Here is a 21,561-nt window from a genome sequence, read left to right as displayed (position 1 = left end):
GGCATCAGGAGAGATGATCTATATCTGTAGATCCCAAAGCCTCAACACTGTGAAGGGCTGGAGCCCTGAAGGAAGGCAGACCTGTATGGCTGGTGCACAAATGATCTTGGGTGGTGGAAAGTTGGCAGGGAGTGATGGGGAGGAGATGAAAGGTGTTGCTGCTGCTGACAGGCAGAAGATGGTGTGGAAAGGCAGGTAAGTGCCTCTCTTTATGGGAGGGAAGAGCTTTGAGCTAGCACTGGGTATGGACAGGCTATAGGCCCCATGCTTACAGTCCCGGGCAGCAGGAGCTAATTAGCATGGGCCTTAATGCAGCGAGGCTGCTCGGCACCATCGCCTTTCCAAGTTAACGTGGACTTCTCACGTCCAAAGTCCTTTGATGCTTGTCTGAGAGTATCAGGGCGCTCTGGTTTCCAAAAGGAGCTCTCCACAGAAGAGTGATAAATGTGTTTAATTTTTGCAGAGCTTGTAGCCTGGTTTTATCCCAGGATCCGTCTCTTGGGGTTTTATTAGCTGATGGTGTCTGTAGGAAAAAGTCAAAGCGACTAGACAGGAACAGCCGTGGAATTGATGTAGGAAGCAAGTGCATGTTTTGGAGATAATGTTTCTCATTCTTGCTGTTTCTACGTGCTGAGTTTAGGCAGCTCATTTCTAGTTTTGCCATAGTTTTACAGCTGCTGCCTGCAAAAAAATCCTCTGGCTGGCTGCCGGCTTAGGCAGGGTGTGAGTTGCATGCTCTGGTCATGATGGGTCCCCTGTGCTGGACCACAGGTGAGGCCCTGGTGGGCTGGAGCACAGGGACGAGTGGATATGTCCTTCTCCCCTGCATACGGCTCTGATAAATCCGGCGCAGAGGAAAGCTTGGCTTGGCTTGGCTTGCTGAAAGCTCCAGGTGGCAGGAGGGGCCCGTCTGCTCTGGGTGTGCTGGTGTGGAGAGGTGATCACCCTGCCTTTGAATCTGGGAGAGAGACAATTTGCAAACATGTGTTGATGCGTTCCTCTAGGAAGCCAGGCACTAAATCATCACCTTGCAGCTTGCATGCAGATTCATCCAGGGAACCTATTTAATTAGGGGATAAATTTAGAAATCAATTATTATTTGCAGAAACAGTTTCTTTCCCTCTAGTGAGGCTGCAAGGATTCATCCTCCTCTGCCTCTTTCCCATGACCTTTGTGTATGCAGATCAGGGGTGGAAATGCTCCATGCCTCTATCTGTTTAGGTGGCCTGGTTTTGGGCAGCTGCTGCACAGCTTTCCCCAGAACTCTGTTAGGACAGCAAATGGGGATACAACCATGAAACCATGTTGGTTTTGGACCTAATGATGGGAGCACCAGGTCTGCTGTTACTGGGGACATGGATTAGCCTTTCCTCATGGAGTAGAGGATGGCAAGAGATCTGAATTTGATGGGAAGGGGAAAATAAGGACAAAGGGGTGGAATGGGGCGATAGGCTTGTTGTTAGTGATGGGAGAGAAGGATGGGGGACAGGAAGAGCCTCATGAAGCATTTCCAGTGATGGGGAATGCTAGGTGACCTGGCTGGGATAGGAGTGGGACCGTTTGGGGTGGTGTGTGTTGATGGTGAGTTGTCAAAGGTTCTGCAAAGCTGGGTTAGGGCTGCAGTGACAGCAAAGCTGGCCCTGCTCTGCCTGTTTGGAGAGATGTGGCACCAGTGGGCTCAAGCTACCTCCAGAGCTGGAGGAACTTCTGGGCAAGCACAGTGGCTGGAGACCTGCCTGTGCTGTCACACCCTGGCACCATCACAGGCATTTCCCCGACCCTCAGAAAGGGCTGGCACCCCCCACATGGTGACGGGGGTGTTATGATGGCCTGGCTACCCCCAGCAGCGCAGCAGGGCTTTCTAGCAACCCAGGATTGCTCCCTTATTACAGCAGGCGAAGCACTTGTTGCAAGGCATGGCTAGGACACCTGGTCGAGTGAGAAAGGACCCTGCTTGCGCCAGGCTGGGTGGTGATCATGTTTGTGAGGACATGGCTGCTCCAGGCTTCGGTCTCTGCCACTTCATCACTTCTAATCTCTGACAAATTGCTTAGCTTCTCTTTTGCCTTACTCACTTTTAAATGAGGAAAAATTATTTTGCCCACAGGCTCTGAGAAGCCTCAATAAATTTGGTTACTTTTATTATTTTGGAATTTAATGTCTCCTCATCTTACGATGCCACTTTCTGAGCCCTCCAGCAACTTCTCTGTGCTCTTAGATCAGCTGCTTAGAGTCCAGCTCATTTCAGTGTGAGTCAGTCCAGACAGACGTGAGGATTTTCACAGCTCTGTCTCAGTAAACTCTTTTGCTTTTGGCAGTCTGATGGCTTGCAGCCTCCCACTGCAGCCCTTCGCTCCAGGGCTGAGGCAGCCTGGGTGGTCTGTCCTGCTCAGGGGGAGTCTGGCACCCTGGGATGGCATCCTCGGGGAGCAACAGGCTGCTCTTGCATAGATAGCCCTTGCTGTGCTTCTTTCCTGCAGAAACCTGGTTGTGCTTGGGCAATGGGACCCTGTCAGTGTGTCCGGGGCCGATGGCATCCCTCTGGGTGCTGGGGTAGATAAACATGCAAGGTTGCTCCTGGGTTAAGCTGTAATATCCTTAGAGAGAAGTGAGTTTTCTGTGAGGTTGCAAGAACTCATTTCTATAAGCAAGAGCTGAATCTGGGGTTTGTGAGTAAGCTAAGGCAGAAGCTGGATACTTGCGTGGTACATTGTCTCTGGGGGACTGGAGGCCTTCCAAGGAGCAAGCACTCAAAAGCCTCTCCCAGAGAAGAGGTGAGATCCTTAATCCTTTATAACCACTGTGGATGTCTGCCTTGACAGCAAGGGAAGGGACTTTTTTAGTGTGGGAGCCCTGTCATGCACGTGGACGGGCTCCAGCAGATGTTCATTCCTGGTAGCTAATATTTTTACCTTTCTGGGCAAGGCTATGCCCAGAACTTGCGGGCTACTTGGCTTTGGATGCACCCACCTGATGTTCCAGGTGACACATGGGCTGAAGAGTTCAAGTTATCCACTACCTGCTTTTTGCCTGAAAATGCCCAGCCGGCTCCTCTCCTTTACACTGCTGGCTCTTTCTCCTTGGGAAAGGGCATCCACCTCTCAGCAGGTGGAACTGTCCTAGTGTATGTCTCTCTAGAAAGCAGCAAGATCTCCTCTGTCCTTCTTGTCCTCCTCTGCCCATCCCACCACAGCACATGGGGAGTTTCTGCTGGGACCCCCCCAGTGCTCAAGAGGTTATTGGGAGGGGAGGTCTGTGGAGGAACCATTCTAAAAACATTACTTTGCTTCACAGTTTGAGCAGTGCCCTGAGCTATCAAACTACCTTATAATTTTAAGAGGTATGTTTCCCAAAGAGAGACATTTAAAAATGCATAGAGGTTATAAAGCACTTGGCTAGTTTTAATCAAGCTCTGAGCAATGCTCACCCCTCGAGGCCAGCACCGTTCACTCACTCCCTGGCATACGCTGTGCAGAGCGGCAGATGCTGTAAAATGAACATAGCGCTCTGCTTTGTTGTGAAGTCTGCCTGGCTTTGCAATGCTCTTCAAGTCACCTGGATAGGTCACGTTGCCCTTCTGCCACAGCTTGCAGGAAAGAGAAGCACGGTCGCGGCTGCTGGCCTGTGCCTTTGCCTGTGTGACAGTGCTCCGCTGCCCCTCATTGCCCACCCTGCTGTGCTGGGCAGCCCTCTGCCCTGTTCCGCTCCCAGCCCTCAACTCCTGCTGAAACTCAGGAGTTAAAGGAAAAGTCGCAGTTGCCACTGCCACCTGCACAGGGAAGAGGCTGTAGGGGTGGTTTTAAAAAAAAATTGAATGTTTTGTCTTTGCACAAGCCTTATCTAGAGCCATAATGACTCCTGGGGCTGCTCTGCTGCCAGGGTGTCTGTGTTTGAGGTACTGCTGGCTGTCCTGGAAAAAAGCATCCACACCCCAGCCTCACTGGCAAATGCCTGTGTCAAGGAAAAGAAAGCAGGAGGGGGATGCAGGCAAGCTGGGGCTGGCTGAGCACCTTCTCTCTTTTGCTGTGGAACTTGGGTTAAAACATTGACAGAACCCATCCGGCCCCATCTCCATGTGCCAGCATTTGCTGCCTACTTGGGGACCGCGTGCTGCCGCTGCGGGCGATGGCAGTGCCATGCCCGTGCCCTGCCTACCCGCACGGCTGTCTCAGCTGCTGTGAAAAATCAAGCGAGTGGTTATCGCACACAGCAGCTCTTGCTCGGTAGCCTCTGGTTGTGTCATTAGACACTTCAGATCCATTCAGGCTCCAAGCAAAGCTCCCATGTCACCATGCAGGCAGTGATCTGTAGTGGTGGGTGACGGCACTCCAAACACCAGCATCTCACCTTAGCTGTGCTGTGCCTGGGCTTGAGGATTAAATAGGTGGGGTTTTTTTATTGTCCAAGTGCCTAGTGAAGGCTTCCAAAGGTGGTTCCCCTGGATGTGAGGTGGGAACAGACTCTAACAGACTCTCTAAGGCTTTTTGTGGTCCTGCAGGAGCCAAGCTGGGGTTTTCAGACATGCTGGAGTCACGTGTGGGGCTGGGGCAGTGATGGAAAGATGTCCTGTGTGGCAGGGGGTGCAGGTGGAGCAGGGCAGACCTGGTCCCTGCAGGGCTCAGGGCTGAGTAGAGCTACTGCCCTGATGCAGCTGAGCTGCTGATCCACTGCTCATAGCTGAATTTTCTGAGGCAGGACATCCCTACTGTCTTCATAAAAACCTGTCACATTTAATCCATCCTTAAAACAGCGATGGGCCAGGTCCGGCAGTGTTGTGTGCCCATTGCCGGCAGAAAGCTTCCTCATCAAAGACACTGAATTCCTTAACAGGGATTAATAGTTGGACCATCAAAAACTGGTGCTTGTGCCTTTCAGATACACTTTTTTCCCCTCCATTTATCAGGTCTATCTCTTGTTGGTTTTGAGGATCTGGAGTAAGTGGGGAACAGAAAACTTTCGCAGCTTTCCTCACGCATCTCTACAGCAGCAGCTTTCATGGACCAGCAGCTCTTTCTCCTGTGACAAGAGGAAAGACTCAGCTCTTCCTTCTTCCTCACACCTTCAGGTGCTCTCTCACAAGTGAACCCTGTGTCTCTCTTGGGCGAGCCAGGAGGCTCCAGAGAAGTGGCAAAACTTGAGCTTTTCAGTAAAACCCCAAAGCACCTCCGAAGCAAACTCCTGTGCCTTGCCTCAGGGGTGGGCATTAGGGTAGGAGAGAGGGCTGCTAAACAAAACCTGTGCATCAAGGTACCATGTTCACACCCATCCCTCTTGCAAGCCACCTCTGCAGGATGCGCAAGAGGGGCTCTGATATTTAAAGTTGCTTGCCATTTTTTTTTTTTAAATTATGGCTGCATCAGCCAAGTGGATGACACTGTCAAGGGACTGCGGCTGAGCACCCCCAGTGCTGCTCCGAGCCTGCCTGTCCCATCTCTCTGAGAAAGCTGCACCCAGGAGTGCTCTGCCACCTGCTTTTCCAGACCCAGCATTTCTCATTCAAACTGAGATGACCTGTCGTGTTGAGCTGCGTGTGAGTAATTTCTATAGGACTGGCTTAACATGCAGTAGCGCTGTCTGCCTGCGTGCTGTTGGCTTCCACCGCTGGTCAATGGGAGTCTCTGCTGACAAATAAAAATGGAATTGAATGGAAGGGAATTGAAAGTCAAAAGGGCCCTGTAATAATTTTAGAGTGCCTGAGGCGCCACACTGAAGCCCTGGCATTAGAAATAAGGGTAATGTACTAGAGACTGAATTGCAATCAAAGCAGCTGTAAGAATGTGGAGCGTGTGCTGAGTTTCTTTAGGGTGCGTGAAGCCAGATTATGATCTGTAAGCAGTGCGGGCAGATCGATATCTGCTCACTGACGCATACAGGGACCCTAAAGCCTGTGATTAGAAGGGCCGAAGGGATGTGGAGAATGGTGCAGAGGGCTCCAGAGCCAGGAGTGGGAGCTGTATTGGAGCAGCTCAATCCTTGGGTTGTCTCGAAGTGTTTCCAGGGGCTGAGCCATGCAAGGGGCTGATGCTGTCCACTGTGCTCACCCTGTCTCATCTCATGGACCATCTGTGTGATGATGCAGTCTGCTGACCTCTTGCTGTATTTCACAATAATTACATCTATCTAAAATAGTCTTTAAAAAACCCCACAAATCCCATGTTTATGAATAAGGTTGGTGGGAGGAGGGGAAGAATCCAAATGTCCTGGCTGAGTTCACTGTTCCTGACATTCACTGGATCAAATCCAGTACCATCACTGGTCCCACAAGTGTAACACCAGCTCATGGCAAACAGCTGCCCCAGAATTGCTGAAGCCATCGGAGGGTCAGGCAGGGAGATGTAAGGGCTGGCATTGGTGCCTGCTGAATCTGGGCAGATGCTGTGGACCACCCTTGGGACAGCCGGTACAGTGGCATGGCTCAATAGCTCGATGATGAAACGTGATGGCAGCAAGGAAAGCCATTCCTGAGCTGGGACTCACTGTCTGATTTCATGTGCTGGTGGCTGAATTTATCAACTCAGTGCATGTATTCCCTTACATCCCTCTCGGCCACCATGGGCTCTGTGTTTCCTGCTTTGTGCCACATGCAGGATGACAATCCCTTTTTCTGCAAAAGTGAATGGGCTTGGGAAGAGCATCAGCTGAAGGGATGCCAGGTACCTCTGCTTTGTGTGTGCAGGCATACCCACAAACCTTGTTTCTACCAGACTGCAGCCTGCAGGGAGCATTTTACCAGTAAATGGGTGTAAACCTTCAAGCTCACAAGCTGAGATGTACATGGTAGTCTTCCAGCTCTTCAAGAAACCAGCGGTGCTGGTGTTCATGAGGGAAGAGTTGCTGAGGTGCTTTGTGGCTCATCACTGTTGCCAAAAGCATTGGCAAGCTCAGCCTGGGAGTCACTCCTGCACAGGGCAGAGTCTGTGCAAAGCCCTTCCCAGCATTTTCTAAAATGTCTGTGGGAAGGGTTGTTGGCCAGGGCATCATGAACGTAGGAACCACACCTGGTCACAGCTTTCTGTACCCGTGACGCCATAGCAGCAGCGTGGGACAGGGCTGTGTGCTAGCTGCGTCTGAAGGTCGACGTCCTGAGGCTGCATGGAGGCATGTCGTCTGCTCGCAGCAGTGACAGGGCAGGCAGTGGTGCTAGTGCTGTCTCTGTCACCTGCCTTTGGCAGTGTGGATGATCTGTGAGGTGGTGCTGGCTGTGCCATCCCTGGTGAGCACCCGTTCTCCTGGGAGCACGGCGGGGATGCTCTGCCCCTGTACCTCTCCAGCCTGGCCATGGGGAGAGGCAGGGTCTCCATCAGAACTGAGGAGGCTTTCTCATCTTTTGGGTTCTTGCTGAGCTTGGGATCTTTCCTCACCTTCAGTCGTGTTGCTCTGATTGTCAGGGACCCATTGGTGGCACTTTAGTCCTCACCACATTTATGCAGTCTTTGAGGTGGCGGGTCCCAGGAGCATGCCCAAAGTCTGGCTTCTTGTTCTTCTTCTTCCAGGTAGTTTGAGCAAAACCTAAAACCAGCCAAACCTACTTTACTGTAAATCCCTTTTTTCCCATCCAACATCAGATAACGATGCTGCTGGCAGAGCAAATGAGATGCAGAGAGAGAGCCCGAGCCTTCCCACAATGTTGGTGGTGTGCCCCCTGGACCACCCCAAGACCGAAGCTCCCTGACGCCTCCTCCATGCAGCACCACCCCCAGACATGCACCGTGTCCCAGCAGACATGCACAGTGCTGAAGCCACCCCTGAAGTGCCCTGCAGGTGCAGCACTGTGCTCCTCACAGACAGAGGCTTTGAAAAAAAGATGATCAGAGGGAGCTTGTAATCTTTTTTTCCCCCTTCTTAAACTTCTGAGCTTCTCTGTTACTTTTTACGATCTGCAGCTGCGTTTGTGTGTTGCCCTGGGGAGTACTGCCAGAGGAGCAGGGAGTAGATGTAGAAGGCAAGGAAAATGTTAAAAAAATGAGCAGAGGGGAAGGGGGGGGGGGGAAAAACAAAACCAAAAAAACCTGTGCTAATGATTGGGATAAAAAAACCCCACCACGTTGCCACCAAAAGACCCAAACCCTTAGAACTGTTAGGGCCTGTTTGACTGCAGAATAGTCCCCTGGGGAGCATGGGGGAAGCCCCATTACTAGAGTCATTTTGGAGCTAGTCTGCACAGAGCGTGATAATCTATTCCGCAGGGAGCAATCCTGTGCTGGCAAGGGCACTGGGGAGAGCTCTCTGTTTATGACTTTCTGCATAAATTTGGTTTATTAGCATAAGTGGTAGCTAGCACCGAAGAATCTATAAACTAACACTTCACAGAGGTTGGTGCCTCTGGAGAACATTAACTCAGAAGAGCCCCTGGACTAATAGCAGGAGAAATGGGGTTGCAGGCTTAGGGGTGACGCATGGGCAAGAAGAGGACGATGCAGTTACCAGTGTTGGCTTTTTATGGAGGACAGGATTGTGTTTCTGAGTCTGCTATCTCCAGCTTTTCCTCTGCCAGCAGATTAAGATGATGGGTTGTGCAGGTGAGCTGATGAAAGTCTGGCTGCAGGGTGCAGGTCCTGCTGGGATGAAGCAGGTGGGGAGGAAAAAGGCAGGAGGAGCCTGGATCTGTGCACTGGAAATTACTCACAGGTTTCTCGCCCGTCATGCCAAGGGTTTGATTCTTATAGTAGAAGTGTCCAGCAGGTCCCAGGGTCTGAGCAGCACTGAGGAGCAGAGAGGAGGGGAAGCGCAAGGAGGGTTTGGTTATCCAGGGGTGTGGAACTGTGCAGGGATGAACTGCCACAAGCAAAATGGCTTATTTTAATAATGACCTTCAAGAATTAAATAAAAATACAATAATCATGGTAGATTAGCAAGAACAAGCCAATTAAATATAAAACAGGCTTTGTAAAACGCCATGACAGATAAGGCAGGGCTGCAACCTCCCGCATAACTGATGAATGTTGAAGCATTGCATAAGGTCGGGGGGGGGGGGGGCAGGGGGGAGCCAAGTGAATATTTTGAGCCTGGCAGCCTGCCTTGGAGAAGGCAGAGGTGAAAAGGCTATCTCTGCCAGCTCTCTGCTGTCAGTAAAACGTAGCAGGAGGGAACGGAGAGGAAGGAGGAGGTGGGTAGGGTGGCCAGGAGCCCGAAGGCATAGAGTAACAATCCTCCAACTTTAATATCTGCTGTTTCATTTTATATTCATCATGTCAGCATAATCTGCTTTTATGGGAATCGTCTTGGTTCCCAACCAAATGCATTTAGGCCCTTTTGCTTTTAAGTTTGATTGTAATACGAGTTGAAGACTTCAATGAAATGTTTATATGTAAGGATTGTAGCAACAGGGAAGGGAAAAATGGAATTAGATAATCAGTCTGAAGGGATCTTGCTGTGTTTGCTGATGTCCCCTGCCCCCACCCTTCTCCTGGGCAGATGACCTTCAGATGGGCATGAGCCCAGGTCAGGATCTGACCCCCCGGAAACATTTTGTTTGGATTGTGTGTTTGATTTCCAAGGAAAATGTGGAAATTGTAGTTTTATGAGACTCAGAGCTTGAGGAAGGGCAGAAAAGGCTAAAGTGCTCTGTATGCCCTTTCTTCAATGCAGACCATCAGCAGGTGCTGTCATTGGGCTCAGCTGAGCTGCGTGATGGGAGATGAAGAGCAGGTGTGAAGAGCTGGGGGCCACAGCCAGGTGAGGCTGCAGGGGAGACATTTCTGCTCCTGTTGCAGGGGGAACAGGCTCCTCAGGTCCTCTGCTCTGGGACAGAGAAGTGCTAAACTCTTGGTTGGGGGGAGAAGGGGCCTGGCTGGCTGCTGCAAGTGTAGAGGACCCTCATCATCCCTTCTCTGCTGTTCTCTGTTGGGTGCAGTGAGCAGGTAGGAAGATGGCGTGGCAGACGTTTTGTGGTCTGTTTGGCTGGTTTACTCAGTGTTTTACCCATGAATCTGTGTTTAAGCCCCAGCGGAGAATTCCCCATCTGCTAGATGCCAAGATTTTAAATAGCTATAGGCTACAAATGCTCTTCCATTGCTGCCCATTTAATACCTTAACTGTATCTCGTTCTGTTTTGGTGCAGAAATGCCCTTGATTTGTTCCAAAAGTATTTGAAAGCTCTGATAACAGGCAATCTTGCTGCAGACTATTGCATCCTTTCTGATGGACGGGCTATTGCTGCTGTAACTGCTGTGTAGATAGTGGAGTGACAATGCGTGTCTAGTGCAACGCAGGCAGTGTAATATTCATGTCAAGTGCACGAGGCCAAGAAACTTCCCCGTGTTTGGATATCGAACGGTTCAGCAGCTAACAGGGCTTGAAAAGGGCAGGATTTTTATGTTTGTTTTTCTTGTTTTGTGAGCAGCAAATCTGATTGGAGGCTCATGATGTCCCAGCAGTGCTGGGAGTAGTAGTGGTCAGGTATCCTGCAACATGGGCTTCAGGGATGAAAAGGATACAGGTATTTATAAATGTGTAGTAAATGATATCCAGGCTTGGCAAGTCAACTTTCGTCAGAAATTGCCTTGCTGCTGCGTTTGCTTAAAATTTTGAAATGAATGTTAAATTGAAGTTTCTACTTTTGGAAGAGACCTTTTGAAAATGAAACAGGCTTATCTTCAGTCTAGGCTAAAATCCAAAAAATTGCCTATATCTCAGAACTCCTCAGAAGTGTTCTCCGTGATCCTTTTAAACATCCCATGCAAAAATGTGTGCGCAAGGGAAAAAAATTGGAGAAAGTTTGACTCTGAAGGTTTTTTTCCCTGCTTCTGTAATGTGAGGTAGCCTTTGGGAACCATAGCAGCGGGGTCCTGGCAGCACCCACATCGAGTCTGTGCTGTGGTCTAGGTGATATAACCTCCCTTTCCTGAGCCCTTTTGGAAAGGGTTGCTGCAGGGATGTGTGTGTGATACTGTAAATCATCCTCTCCTACGGGTGATGGTCCCTCTGAACAGAATTAAGATGGCTTTGCGTAGCCAGAGGCCTGTGTCTCGATGCTTGTGTCTCCCATGGCCTGTTTGCCTCTTCGGAAGAGCTTGTGATATCTATCCCAAAGCTGAGTTAGTGCTTTTACTCCTAAAAGTAGCATTTGCTGCAATTTTAATTAGACAAGGAGATGCTTTTCAGTACAGACCCTTGAAGTATTGCTAGGAAGATGACTGCAATTAAACAGCCCTGATATTCCTCTCATTTTGTCCTTTCTTTTACCACTTTAAGCTGCCTGCTTTAGTCTTGTGTCTCTCATCTCCAAAGAGGCTAATTTCATTAGATTCCCAGGTCTTGCACAGGCTGCTGTCCTGCAGCATGAGCCATGGGGATGGCTTGATTTACAGGGCAAGGAGTGCAAGCAACACCTCTTGCTACTGATTTGCTCCAGCAAATGGCTATTTCTATTAAAGGAGGGAAGGGATTATCAGGAGCAACCTTATTGCAATGACAGGGATGTGACAGGGAGTTCACGTGTTCCCTCCGAAGTGCAAGCATGGGCTCTTCATGGATTCCACTCATGGTCAGGAGCTGTTTAGTTTTTCTTCTTTGACTGCTCAGATGTGCATAGAGATATGGATAATGACTGGCACTGTGCTTGGGAGGGCAGAGATAATGAGCACAGCCCTCCAATTAGCTTCAGGTGACAGGGCAGCTGGCTCAGGTGTGTCAGTAGTGTAATTAGTGAGGTGCTGAATCAGGGAGCTGGCTGGTTCAGCAGGGCTGTGCAGTGAGGGGAGATCCTGCAGGACCAGGGGTGTGATGGGGACTTCTCTGTGAGCAGGGGGTGCTTGGCTCCATTTTAATTCATGGTGGAAAGCCAGGAGCTTGCTGCTGGGAAATGTATTGATTTGGGGAGTAAGAAAAATTGTTCCTTAAGGATTGGCATGTTTTTTTGCTGGGTTGAGATGTGGGTCTGTGGAAGTGCCTGGTCTTGTAGTTTGCATGGCTGCTCGTGAGCCAGCACCCAAGTGTCTTGAAGCATCTTATTCTGAAAGCTGTGGGTGACTCCTCAGGACAGCCTCAGCTGGGCTTCGTCTCCACTGGAAGCTGGAACTGGATGTGCTTTTGCTCAGCTGGGTTCAGGAAAATAAATGCACAATGCCCTTGCTGTTGCCTGGCTGCTTTGCCCGCAGGGGAGCAAGCCCTGTCCTCCCCACTGACCCTCTGTGGCCAGGCTGCGAAGGAGGACCTTGTCTCTGTTCCCACCATGGTGCCAGGGAAACCCAAACTTGTGCTGTTGGCCTTTCTGGAGCAGACACTGTGCAAACAGCAGGTCATGCTCTGTTATAGCCGCTCGCTCTTCCCAGATAGGAGGGAACTGAATTTGGGTCTCTCACAAAGCAAGTGTTTGCCGAAGCTGTGGGCCCAGTGACTAAGAGGACCTGACTTTCTTCCCATTGCTTATATTTCAGATGGAAAAACAAACACAAAAAAAAGAGGTGGTGGAAGGAGAAATATTTTGGCTCATTTTATGCTAGTATTTTTTTTTTTTTCGGTTTTGATTCGGCTGCCAAACTGCCAAATCCATTCTTTGCAGAGATCCGTTTAAGACTTGATGGGCAGCTGTGGAGCTGTCAGCACTGCTGCCTGTGTCTGCTGCTGCCTGGCCAAGGCACGAGCTGCAGCTGAGGCTTGGAGCTGCTGGCTCTGGCTGTGCTGGGGCTGTGGATCTCGGCTGGCTTTCGCTTACAGAGTGCCTGGGGTGTCTAAGCTCCTAATTAGTCCGATGTGGTGCCTTAAGTCAGGGGAAGCTGCCACAGTGGATATTTGTGCTGGGATGCTGTAATCGGGGCTCCCAGGGTGCTTATGCTATAAATCAGGACTGGGTGGGATGTAACACTAACAGAAGGCTGCAGAAGACCACTGACAGGCATGTGACCCCAAGGTCAAGAGGAATTTGTCAAGCCCGGTGGTCATTTCTTCTTGCCAGTGCTCATTAGTGTGTGCTGGGGATGTCCCTGTTAAACACAGCTGTAGTGCTACCTCGCAACCTGGATGAAGTTTTCCATTGTAAACACCAGCAGAATACGTACAAATGCCTGTGTTTTGGCTTGCTGGGCACCAAGCGTCCTTCCTCCACCCTGTGCCGAGCAGCAAACCTCCCTTGGGCTTGGCTACAGATCTCTAGGAGCTTCTTCTAGCCTGTTTGCTGGGAGAGCTATAGGAGGTTAAAGGAACCTTGTGCAACATATTATTTTTACAGTTGTTGCCTTTCTAGTTTAGAAATCCCAAGGCAGTTTGTAGCCCCTTGGTTTTTATTAAGGAAGATAACTATTACTGTTCATATGTGGGGGAAACAGCAGACAGAGGCCAAAAAAAACAGTGCTCAAGCTCATCCTGTAGATCAGAAGCAGTACTAGTGCTAGGGCTCCAAAGTCCTGATTTCCTGGACTGCTAAGAATACTGCCTTTTAGCATCGTGGAGAAAACTGATCCTCAAGTTGTGTGCTTTGTCCCTGCAGAGATGTCGGGGACAGTGGCTGACATTTCCCTGGTGCACTGGAAGCAGCAGTGGCTGGAGAATGGTACCCTGTACTTCCACGTCTCCATGAGCAGTGCCGAGCAGCTCTCCCGAGCCACCCCCCCCACACTCCAGGAGCCTTCGGAGATAGTGGAGGAGCAGATGCATATTCTTCACATCTCAGTCATGGTGAGTTAAAGCTGCCAATGGCATCAGAGGGCACAGAAGACTCTCTGGGATGGGACAGCAGCCAGGTCGTGGTGGGAGGGTGGTGTTAAGGGGCAATGTGATGAGCCTGGTTTGCAAATGTCTGTGTCCCTTCTTGGTTGGGCCTCCAGAGAGGGAGAAATGTGTTTGAATGGGCCAGGAAAAAAAGAAAAAAAAAGTTGTTCTTTTAAGAAAATGAAACTAAATAAAACAGACTGTAGGGAAGAAGCTGTTGGGAGGGTGACAAGGAAGCTTGTGATTCCTCCTGCATCTGCTGGCTACTGGTGAGGTGTTAGCGGAGTATTTCTCCTTGCTCTTGCCTTTGGACATGTGCACAGGCAAGATTTTGGGCATGGACTTGGTCATTTCTTTCTGAAACTGGGTTTTACCTATTGAGTGAATACGGGCTGAGGCATGATCCTTCTTTTGCAAAGGATAAACCTGACTTAAAAGTTTTAAAAAAAAAATAAATATGTTCCATATTGCTTTGAATATCCCCATCCCGGGTGTTGCGTGACCTTTTGTTAACAGATCATGTATGTGCTCTGTTGCCTTTTAAGTGCTTGAGTGCCTTATTGAAGCAGTTGTCTATGTATTTGGATCTGTTCCATCATTCCTCTGTGCTTTGGAGCCCCATCTGTAAAATGGGACTAAATATATTGTCCCTTAACTCCTCCATTGGGATAAACGATCCCATCAATAAAAGAAAAAAAAACAACAAAGCTAGGTTTGTAGATCCTGTGTCACCTATTTGCCCAAGGAAAATCTTTTATAGGAATGGGGGTTCCATCGCAGCAACCCTCTGCAAAAGGTGGATTTATTCATCTCCTGGAACCAGTGTGTCATCTCCATGGGTTCTGTCCTTTGTTTTGGCAGGAGGAGCAGAGGCTGCAGAAAGCCTTTATTTCTTCCATTTGAACAAGCAGCTGTTGGCTTTTACAACTTAAACCTGTTTTTTTGAGTGTCTCAGCCCTTGCTAGTGGGGCTATAGGTTGGGCAGTGGGTGCCTGTGAGCACAGAGAAGGGCTTAGCATTAAGGCAGTTAGGCAAGATAAGATGCAGGATGGCAGAAGGGAAACAAATTGGGGACTTCAGCTTACTGGGTTGGCTAGGGAATGTTTTTATGTCCTGCTAAAAATGTCAGTGTGATGGAGTATTGGGGCCCAGGGCAAGAACGTAAAACTGGTGCACTTAGAAGATGAACCTGAAAAAATAATGGAGAGACAGAGCAAAGAATGAGGACAGCAGAATGCAGGTCTGGGGTGCGGAAAGCTCAATCCCTGGTCTGAGTGTGGGATTGCTTGGCTGTTGTTGGCAAACCGGAGCCACAAAGCAGTGGCCCGTGGCTGCAGGGCAATACTGGCTCTGGAGCCTGGTGACTCCTGCGATTGCTTGAAAAGCAGGTGAGCTTTAGTGGGGAGAGATTCAGTCTTGGTCCTCAGACCTTGCTGAAGCTGTTCTTTATAAAAAAATGTGATGATTGTAATGGATTGCATCAGAGAGAGAAAGTTTCTTTGAGAAATTCCTGCCCGTAGCCTTCATTTGCGGCACCTCAGAGCATAGGAGCAGCAATGCCGGTGGGCTGGAGCTGGAGGTATCACTGTGCATATCACAGCAGAAATGTTCCTGCACTCCAGTGCTGATTAAGTGGTTAAGATTGGTTTTGCCGCATCTTACTGAAGCCGATGGCATGGGAGCATCTGTGGCTTTGTTGTGAGGATTGACTCATTGAGGATTGACTCATGCCCTGACCCTCTCCTGCCCTTCTGCAAAAGCAAGAAGTTCCTCCTGCACAGAATGAACCATAATTCCATTTTCTGTATCAACTCTGATACTACTTGCAATGAGAGCAGAGATTCCAGACAGGGATGTTGGGTTCAGGTTGGGGTCTGGGCTGCACTCGTGTCCCTGGAGAGGAGAAGCCCTGTGCGTTTCTTCCCTGGGTCAGGACTGCAGCGTAGACTTGAAACTTTGCCCAGTTTTGTTTTTGTTTTTTTTTTTTTTTTTTTTAGAAGATTCATTAACTTTTTGAGTGAACCTGAGCCAAATTTTGAGTTACTAGCAGAGGATAAATGTGTGTTTTATTGAGGGTTTTTTTTTTTTTCCCCTTTCAAGACCACATGGAGTTCTGTAGCTAAAGTAACACGGGGCAAAAATCTTTGTTTCTTAGGAGGAATATTTAATCCGAGTCCCCAGGCTCTGTTCAGGCTGCTTTCCCATGCTGTTACTTTCCTCCCTGGCCCCAGCGACATCGCATCCCAGGAGCCCCTGTCACTCGAGCCCTCCTGCCTCCTCAGCAGCAGGGTTCCCCTGCTGTGCCCTGCTTGGCCAGATCACAGCATGGGGGGCTGTGGTACCCCCTTCCTGTCCTCCCCTGTGCTCCCTGTGTCTGTATCCCTTCTCCTGCCTTGAGATGCAGCTGGACGTCCCTGTGTCCTCCTTCCCGGCCCTCAAATGCTTTTCCTTCTGCATCCTACTGTAAAGCCCAATGTCTCCTGCATGTTCTTTATAGGCTAAAACACCATTCCCTGCGCAGGAGGAGTTTCAGCCCACCCCAGCGCTGCCTTGGCATTCAGCGTCGGTGTGCCCCGTTCATCATCAACCAGCATCTCGCTACGGGGGACAGGAGGAGACATGGGAAAGTGCTTCCTTCCATCTCCTTTAAGTGGCTGTAACACGCACTTTTACCTGTTTCCTCATCCTCCAGCTGAGTTATAGAAAGCTGAGGAAGGTTTGCCTGGGGGATCTCGCTAATCCCCCGCTTAGGGAGTACTCTGGCAAAGCTTTATCGGGCAGCAAGACATCTCCAAGCTGAGCTCCCTGTGACGGGAACGTTGTTTTGGATTTCTGTAAATGTTTATGACTTGGCTGGCAGCTCCTGCTCTGCCTCTAAAGCCAGGACCCCCTCTGCGCTGCGTGGGGGCTCTGCTGGGTGTAAATCCTGGCTTTACTCCCCCTCGCAGTGATTTTGGCTGTCAATGCATGGCTTTCTGGTTTGCGGTGGCTTTGCTTCCAGTGCAGCAGGAAAGGACCCATCTACGTCTGTGGCCCTGGGGCAACCATCTGCCTCTGCAAAAGCACTGGGTGACCATAACCCTCTTCACACCTCCCTTCCTAAGCTCAAGGGCATCTTTGACAGCAAAATAATACTTTATTTTTATTTCTTTTTTTTTTTTTCCTTTCCTCACTGTTTTTTCTTAATCTCTCCCCAATGAGACATAACATTAATTACTGCAGTTAAAGGGAATTCGGTCTCCATCACTCTCTGCCACCCCTTTCCTCTTGGCTTGAGCATCTGAAATTTGTTTCCCAAATGAAAAGAAGGGAGAAAGGGAAAAAACAAATATGCAAATGCTAGATTTTATTTATTTACCTTTTTTTTTTTTTTGCGCAGTGTCAAGTAGAAAGGAATCAATATTTTTGTCATTACTCCTGTTGTGTTTTCTCCCCATATCTTAGCTGTCATTTGGGTTTAATTGTGTTGTTTCCTCTTGTGTGGAAGTAAATCTTATCTGTTTTGGATTAAAATTCAATGAAGGTCACAGCAGCTCGAAAACTTACCAGGCTGCAGCAATTAATGTTCATTTGGCTTTGATAAATTGGAATGTTCCCCACAATAGGACTGGAGTGGATTTCAGAAGCAATAATTCTTCCATTAACTCAATGATTCCCTGCGTGACGGAGCGTCTTGTCACTGCTCTGTTTGTCATCTGTCACTTCAAGGATCTGGGCATATGCCTGATATGATTTATCATGATTATTGGGGCTGCTTGTGTCAAAACATTTTAAACCACTAATTATTCCAGCCTTGTAAATTGCTGTATTTAACAAAACATAAGAGATATTTATTCTTTTGTTGTTCCTCACCATCTTGTGTCCCTGTTCAATTATTGCTCTGTGTCATGGTGAATTCAGAGCCGGGACCATGTCCAGCAGCATTCACTGTAGATGGGGACTTATCTTCTGGGCTCTGGGGAGGTGAAGGGGTGGGTATGGGTAGGACAGTCAAGTTTTATCTCTGCGTTGACCTACCTTGCAGGCCTTTGGTAGGGCCATTGCAGCCAGAAGCTCCTCCTGGCCCGGCGAGTGCCAGGGATGCACGTTTGGGAAGAGGATGCAAAGCCACATCTCATTCTGCTGGTGAGGGGATGGGTCTTTCTCCCTGAAGCCTGTGTGAGTGATGCTGGTAAAACCCCTGGTTGTGGGATATCAGAGCCAGGACTGTGGGGGGTGGTGTAAATGAGCTACACACTGCCTTTGCTCCAGCTCCAGCGGAAATAAGGTGGGTTTTTTTGAGAATGGTAACAAGCAGAAGCCTTGTTTCATGTTGTACCATCACCCTGCAGAGAAGCATATCAGTTTCGGGCATAAACAGTGACCAGACCTCATCAGGCTGCTTTTTTTATATTATTATTTTTTACTTTTATTGCCTAATTTCTGCTGGCTGATACTGGCAGTAGACAAGTTAGCTCTTGGTTTCTAGGTCTCCCAGAGGATTTTTTTAGCTTTTATTTATAAGTTTCCTTTTTTTCTTCTTGTTCTTATGCATCCTGATGTTTCCCTAATGATCAGCCATTGGTGCTGTGCGCCGTCAGCCTCCGAGTTGGGTATAAAGTGTGCTTTTAAATGCTTCACTCTGATTTAGCATCCTGCTCTGAAGTGGAGCTGGGGAGGGGTCCTGTGGGTCTGATGTACTGTGCAGGTGGATCATGGCGAGCACCGTTTCTTGTGGCTGTCTCCGGCTGGGGCAGCTTTCTAGTTCCTTAAGCACTGCTGGAATAGAATATCCAAGAGCAAGTGAGGTTTTAGGAGCTGTTGCTGTCTCCTACCTGAAGCTGCTGTCACCCAACAAGAGTGATGACAAATGCATTCATCTCCCCCTCCCCCCCTTTTTTTTTTTTTCCCATCATCTGTGACCCATATCACAACTCTCCCTCCACCCATGCTTTTCTGCCTGTGTTTCCTTGGGGACCCTGTGTCACATTAGGCTCTTGGCTTTCAGCTTGACTGTGCAAAGCGTTGTCTGTGGGTGGCATCGTGCTTGTCCTGCGTGACGTTGGGGTGTGATGACAGCTGTACCTGGTGGAACGAGCCCCATAGTGCTTTGACTGCCTTAAACACAGCATCCAGCCAGCATGTTGGACAGGATGGTGAGGTCTTCTCCAAACCGCTGTGCAAGCCCAATTGCTTTTCTGACTGCCTGTGCTGGCAGGGGTTACTCTCCTTCCCACAGATGGATATAACATTATACCAGTGCAATCGGGCTTATCTTGGCATGTATGGGAGGGGAGAGGAGGCTGAGCTCTTTGCAGAGCTGGGACAGTTCCCATCCTTCCTAGCAAACAGCTTTCTGAGGGGTCACCCCAGGTCCCATGGGCTTCGGATGCATCCATGTGCGGGCTCGGTCATCTTCGGCATTCCCCTCTGCTTGGCCATCATGAGTGGTGTCCTGTTTCCCTACCCAAATGTATTTTGTCTTCCCTGATGCAAAACCTCCCATTGGTTTTAATTCCCTCCTGACCATGTGCTTGCAGCTTGCATGGCACCATGTCCTCTGGGATAGCTGGGTGCCCTGGTGGATACAGAATGTTGCTTGAGCCTTACTCAGGTTCCTTGCACTGTGTCTTGCTGATAGCAGCATGGGAGCTTCTGTCAGCCAGCTCAATTGGGGGGGGGGGGGGGGGGGGGGGGTGGGAAGTGATGTACATGAGTAATGATGTAGTGAAGAAGGCACAACATCTGTGTCATCATTTCTGCACCAGGAGGTCAACCAGATTCATAAAACATGCCCTTCCAGCTTGTGATATGTTTAGGAATTAATTAAGGTAGGGAGAGAATTGCTGCTGCAGCAGATTTCCTTATCTGAAAGGTATTAAAAAGCTAAATTGATCTCCAATGAGCTGTTTTTATTTAAAAAAAAAAAAAAAAAAAAAAAAAAACCACAAAAAAAACAAAGCAAAAAAGCAAAGCCCTAAAACCTCCAGAGCTGGGTTCAGTACGTTGCTGTTTGAGAGTCGCGTCACCGCTCCTCACATGGGGAGAGGAAAAGGAGATGCCCACCCCCATGTGCAGATGGACCAAGCATCCCCAAATCCCCAGGAGGTGGATGGGAGGTGCAGGCTCTGTGCTGGTGAAACACCAAGCCGGTAGCCCCTTGTCTGGAGGAGTGTCCCATCAGCAGTCCTCCCCAGTCTGCTGAAGGTGGTCCTAAGCTCTTCCCCAAGCTGCTTTGGGGTGGCCAAAGTGGCTGGTGGGACCTTTGCTGGGTCTGGTGACCCAAGGCAGTGGGGCTGAGTGCTTGCAGACTGTTAATCTGGGGACTGGAGCTCAGCATAGCTGGAAGCTGAACTTCCCCATAATAACCTTTACCTGCCCTGTGCTGTCTGGAGCACCTTGGGGACAGCAATTAAATCATGCATGTGCACGTGAACCAGCGCAGGGGGGCTTGCTAGTTGGTGACACTGTTGGTGGTGTCTGCTCTTTCCCAGGGTGGGGACATTCTTTGGCTTCAAGTTTCATTACCATAATGAGCCATTAACAAACTTCTTGTAGCCTGGGAGAAGCAGCCTCTTTCATTCACCATCCTCCTCTTCTCTGCTCCCCTCCTTTGCAGAGATGATCCAAAACTGGGACTAAATGTAGTTAACGGTGTGCTCTTGTATTTAGGGAATTCATTTGGGAGGGATTTGTCTTTAAAGTGTCACTTTTGTGACAGTGACACCTGTTATGTTAATAATTTTTCACTAATCTCTCTGTTTTCTACCTTAGCTACTGTGAATACATTAGACACTTTATAGCTTTCTATCTAGCAGATTTCCCCCCCCCCCCCCCCGTGTTAAAATATGTAACTGGAGTGCTTGATTTGCATCTCTGATAAAGCAAGGCTGAATAAATACTCTTAGTTCATCTGAACTCATCAGCAAACCAACTTTCTTGTGTCATCCCCAGAGCAATCAAAGTTGGTACTGGGGGAAAAGCAGCCATAGGAGGTGTTTGGGAGGGGTTTGTTTTTTGCAGATGGCATTGAATGTGTGGGAGGGATCTGCACCCTTAGGAAATTCCCAACCTCGACATGCTGAGAAAAGAGGACAGAGGGTAAAAAGAACTCACGTTGGAAAGGTGGCTGGTATAGTCAGGGGGTGTTAGAGCTGGAAGGAGGATGCTGGAGTGGGGAGGAAATGGAGAAGAGACACGGAAGGAAGGTTTCAGAAATAGGATGAGGAGCATCGGAGCAGCATTAGCTGGTGGCTCAGGGTAGGACATGCAGCAAGGCCCTGGGTGCATCTGTCTTCACCCCCGTGGCGCATCCCTCTGTGCTGCTGGCGACAGCATCGTGTATTTTTATTGCGCGGTGCGCTGGGCTGTGCAGGGAGTTTGCCGATTTCAGATTCTTGTCTTGAACTTGTTCCTTTCCTTCCTCCTCCTCGTTCTTCCCCTTCCCACCATCTGTCTGGGAGAAATACTTGTGCATCTACAGCACCGCGGGGCGTAGCTGGTAGGTTGACCTTTTCTCAGTGCTTTTTCTCTCAGCATGGGCGAAGCAGATGGAAAAGCCAGGCTTCGGTGGGGTAGTTCTGCCTTGGCTTCTGGCTTCAGAGGGGTCAGAGAGGAAGGAGCATCCCTGTCCTGCACAGGTCAATCTCACCGAGCTGCTGGGCTCCTGGAGAGAGCAATTCCATGCGGGAGCCCAGTGCTAATCCTGTGTGTAAAGTGCTGAGAGTATTTGATGTGTACCTTTGAAACATTGACGTAGACACAGAAATGCTTTGCAGCTACCAGCCTAGATCTAATCGCTTTCAACTGCCAGGCTCAAAACTACATATGGTGTTAAAACTGTTACAAAATGTTAATGCAGGAACGGGCCTGTGGTTGCTGATACTGCTCTGGGTGGCCCGGTGGTGGCTGGGAGTGGGTGGCCAGGGCTCCAAG

At 49.3% G+C, this 21,561-nt stretch overlaps 1 protein-coding gene across 1 annotated transcript in view; it reads left to right on the top strand.

Annotated features, from left to right (window-relative positions):
• ASTN2 (astrotactin 2) overlaps positions 1–21,561 on the top strand; it is a 353,993-nt gene that overhangs the window by 42,633 nt on the left and 289,799 nt on the right. The window contains exon 2 of the mRNA XM_055720179.1: positions 13,427–13,614. Within this exon, the coding sequence (XP_055576154.1) occupies positions 13,427–13,614 (188 nt within the window). The remainder of the gene's footprint in view (positions 1–13,426; positions 13,615–21,561) is intronic.

The sequence above is a fragment of the Falco cherrug genome, chromosome 9, assembly GCF_023634085.1.
Source record: "Falco cherrug isolate bFalChe1 chromosome 9, bFalChe1.pri, whole genome shotgun sequence".
Taxonomy (NCBI): domain Eukaryota; kingdom Metazoa; phylum Chordata; class Aves; order Falconiformes; family Falconidae; genus Falco; species Falco cherrug.
The sequence above is the reverse complement of the archived record's forward strand: the minus strand, read 5'-3'. Positions and strand labels throughout refer to the sequence as shown.